This window comes from Hibiscus syriacus, unplaced genomic scaffold (genome assembly GCF_006381635.1).
Source record: "Hibiscus syriacus cultivar Baekdansim isolate YM2019G1 unplaced genomic scaffold, ASM638163v2 tig00112261_pilon, whole genome shotgun sequence".
In the NCBI taxonomy this organism is placed as follows: domain Eukaryota; kingdom Viridiplantae; phylum Streptophyta; class Magnoliopsida; order Malvales; family Malvaceae; genus Hibiscus; species Hibiscus syriacus.
The window spans coordinates 1,824,107-1,827,379 of record NW_024063289.1 but is presented as its reverse complement, the minus strand read 5'-3'; the positions used below and the strand labels follow the sequence as shown (position 1 = coordinate 1,827,379).

The 3,273-nt window shown below is 32.3% G+C and overlaps 1 protein-coding gene across 1 annotated transcript; it reads right to left on the bottom strand.

The window, feature by feature from the left end:
* Positions 1 to 355: 355 nt before the first annotated feature.
* LOC120176932 (probable glutathione S-transferase) lies at positions 356 to 1,346 on the bottom strand. Its single transcript, XM_039183215.1, has 2 exons — positions 1,014 to 1,346; positions 356 to 812 (listed from the first exon to the last, which is right to left on the bottom strand). The coding sequence occupies exons 1-2, from the start codon at positions 1,341 to 1,343 to the stop codon at positions 444 to 446; spliced, it is 699 nt and encodes a 232-aa protein (XP_039039146.1). The 5' UTR covers positions 1,344 to 1,346; the 3' UTR covers positions 356 to 443.
* Between the last annotated feature and the right edge of the window lie 1,927 nt (positions 1,347 to 3,273).

Here is a 3,273-nt window from a genome sequence, read left to right as displayed (position 1 = left end):
ATTTTATATATCCAAAAAAATAAGTTAACATACAACTCAAATGTCAGTTAAATTTTTAACTGAAAAGGATGAGTTTAAAACATATAAATAGTCAAGATACCATTTTGTAACTTATAATAGTCGATGGACTCAATAAATCAATACCTTATAGTTGGGGACTATTTATAACTTTCAATATACGATTAATTCAACAAAGCATACTTATTATGATGGGACAATTTGTATACTTTTACTCAATAATTTAGTGATATTTTAAATTTATATATAAATTATTTCGTTCAACATCAAATTATTGTACTTTACTTGCATTACCCCTCTTCTGTTTTTATTTAGAATTTGAGCTAGACAATGCTTGCTCAAAGTTTACAGTACAGGGATACATACAGTAGGAGAGAGATCGAGAGATCTCCACCATTTAACGCTTAATTATCAGCAATAATCTCTCATTTTGTTGCTTCCGATAATTTCAGCTTTGAATATTGGCTGTATTTCTTAAAGAAGCAAACCAACTTTTCCATGGGAAACAAGCTGTCCTTGACGACATCGATCTCTCTGAATTTGTTCTTCCATTTGTGGATCAAAGGGTATTTGTGAGAGTCGAGAAATCGAACGCCGGCCACTTGGTCAATGGCCTCCAACCATATAGCTATCCAGCCGAAGGCGATGTCCAAGAACCCTAACCTCTCTCCTCCGAAGTATTTCTTTCCTTTCAGCATCCCTTCAAGCACTTCCATGGCCTCTGATACTTTTTTTATCTCTTTCTTTAGCTGCTCTCCTTCCACATATAACGCTCTCTTTGAACCTTCAAGTATCTATTGTGCTCAGGGACACAGACACAAGAATTTATGTAAAGGGTGTGAAATTAGATAATAAATAGAATATACAAAGAAAATACTTGAAATATAAGGGAATTTAAACTTTTTAAGAGGTGCAATCGCACCCCAAGGCCCTAACACTTCCCTCAGTCCATCCTGCAACAAAAAAGAAAGACAAAGAAAGTGAGTTATACATACCATTTGGTCAATGTAGGGAGCCCAATATCTAGCCATTGCCCTGTCATAAGGATCAGTGGGCAAAATGGGATTTTGTTTCCAAGTCTCATCAATGTACTCAATGATGAAAAGAGATTCAGCAATTGGTTTGCCATGATGAAGCAGCACTGGTACTTTCTTGTGCACAGGGTTACAGTCCAGAAGGAGAGAGCTCTTGCTGTTTATTTTTTCTTCCACGTATTCATATTGGATTCCTTTCAACTTCAAAACCCAGGTCACCCTGTGAACATATGGGCTGAACCATGCACCCACCAGCTTCACCTCCTCCTCATTTTCACCAATTTCACCCATCGCCTTATGATTCTCCTGCTTCCTACTCATCCAAGGTTTACTTAAATACTGGACTCCCAAGGAAAAATTCTCACCGCAACTCTTCAAGGTTTTAGCGCAATTCATTTTAGTCCTTTTTGTGCATAATTACCTTAAATCTTTGTAATTTCGGCCCTTAATTTTTTGTTAATGTAACTTGGTCCATGTTTGGTGTTAATTATCTCTTTAATATTTTTTTGCCTTTGATTTTAAATTATTTATGCCTTGCATTTTAATTTTTAAATTTAATATTTTTTATTTCATGACTAATGTTCACTGAATAATTTTTTGTCCATGAAAATTTTAATTAATTATGCATGATAGCCACATAAAACACGGCTCAATTGATTTCATACTTGGACTAATGTAAATGTTTGATTATTTTAGATCTTCAAGTAAAGGTTGTCCTAATCCAACTTATAGTCTTATCCTGATAATTTAAAATAAGAAAATACTCTCATGTGTAATTAAATAAAAATGATGACACATTAACATTGATCAGGAGAATGGAAAAACTCTTATCGAGAATAGACTGTTTGATCCTATTTGAAGGTCAGTTTTAGTATTTTTAAATAATTGAATGTACTTTGTCCATCTTAATTGGATAGGTAGTTTTAATTAATTTGAGTTTTTGTTGCATGATTTCAATTTGAATTAAGAATAGTGCTAGGTCCTAAGGAAAACATCGATATTTATTCTTTAAGAATCAGAAATTGCCACTCTACTTCTTATAAGAGGGCATTTATCCTCGATCAAAAGTGTCGAGATGACATCTTTTTACCTTGGAAGCCTGAAATTCTAGGAGAAAAATATCGATATTTCTCCACTTTGGTTGGAAAGAGATATCATAGTTCTATCTTGTATTAGAAGGTTATCTCTTCGATCGAAAGCCCCAAATCTTGACTATTTTTTAATACCCAAAATTTGGCTAGTAACCAAAATGAAATTTTAATTAATTATGCATGATAGCCACATAAAACACGGCTCAATTGATTTCATACTTGGACTAATGTAAATGTTTGATTATTTTAGATCTTCAAGTAAAGGTTGTCCTAATCCAACTTATAGTCTTATCCTGATAATTTAAAATAAGAAAATACTCTCATGTGTAATTAAATAAAAATGATGACACATTAACATTGATCAGGAGAATGGAAAAACTCTTATCGAGAATAGACTGTTTGATCCTATTTGAAGGTCAGTTTTAGTATTTTTAAATAATTGAATGTCCTTTGTCCATCTTAATTGGATAGGTAGTTTTAATTAATTTGAGTTTTTGTTGCATGATTTCAATTTGAATTAAGAATAGTGCTAGGTCCTAAGGAAAACATCGATATTTATTCTTTAAGAATCAGAAATTGCCACTCTACTTCTTATAAGAGGGCATTTATCCTCGATCAAAAGTGTCGAGATGACATCTTTTTACCTTGGAAGCCTGAAATTCTAGGAGAAAAATATCGATATTTCTCCACTTTGGTTGGAAAGAGATATCATAGTTCTATCTTGTATTAGAAGGTTATCTCTCTTCGATCGAAAGCCCCAAATCTTGACTATTTTTTAATACCCAAAATTTTGGCTAGTAACCAAAATGAAATTTTAATTAATTATGCATGATAGCCACATAAAACACGGCTCAATTGATTTCATACTTGGACTAATGTAAATGTTTGATTATTTTAGATCTTCAAGTAAAGGTTGTCCTAATCCAACTTATAGTCTTATCTTGATAATTTAAAATAAGAAAATACTCTCATGTGTAATTAAATAAAAATGATGACACATTAACATTGATCAGGAGAATGGAAAAACTCTTATCGAGAATAGACTGTTGATCCTATTTGAAGGTCAGTTTTAGTATTTTTAAATAATTGAATGTCCTTTGTCCATCTTAATTGGATAGGTAGTTTTAATT

Excerpts from the sequence above, each read along its gene's own strand:
- LOC120176932 (XM_039183215.1), bottom strand. The coding sequence starts at position 1,343 with ATGGGTGAAATTGGTGAAAATGAGGAGGAGGTGAAGCTGGTGGGTGCA. Across the intron at positions 813-1,013 it reads CTCCCTACATTGACCAAATG|ATACTTGAAGGTTCAAAGAG; the intron begins GTATGTATAACT and ends TGAGCACAATAG.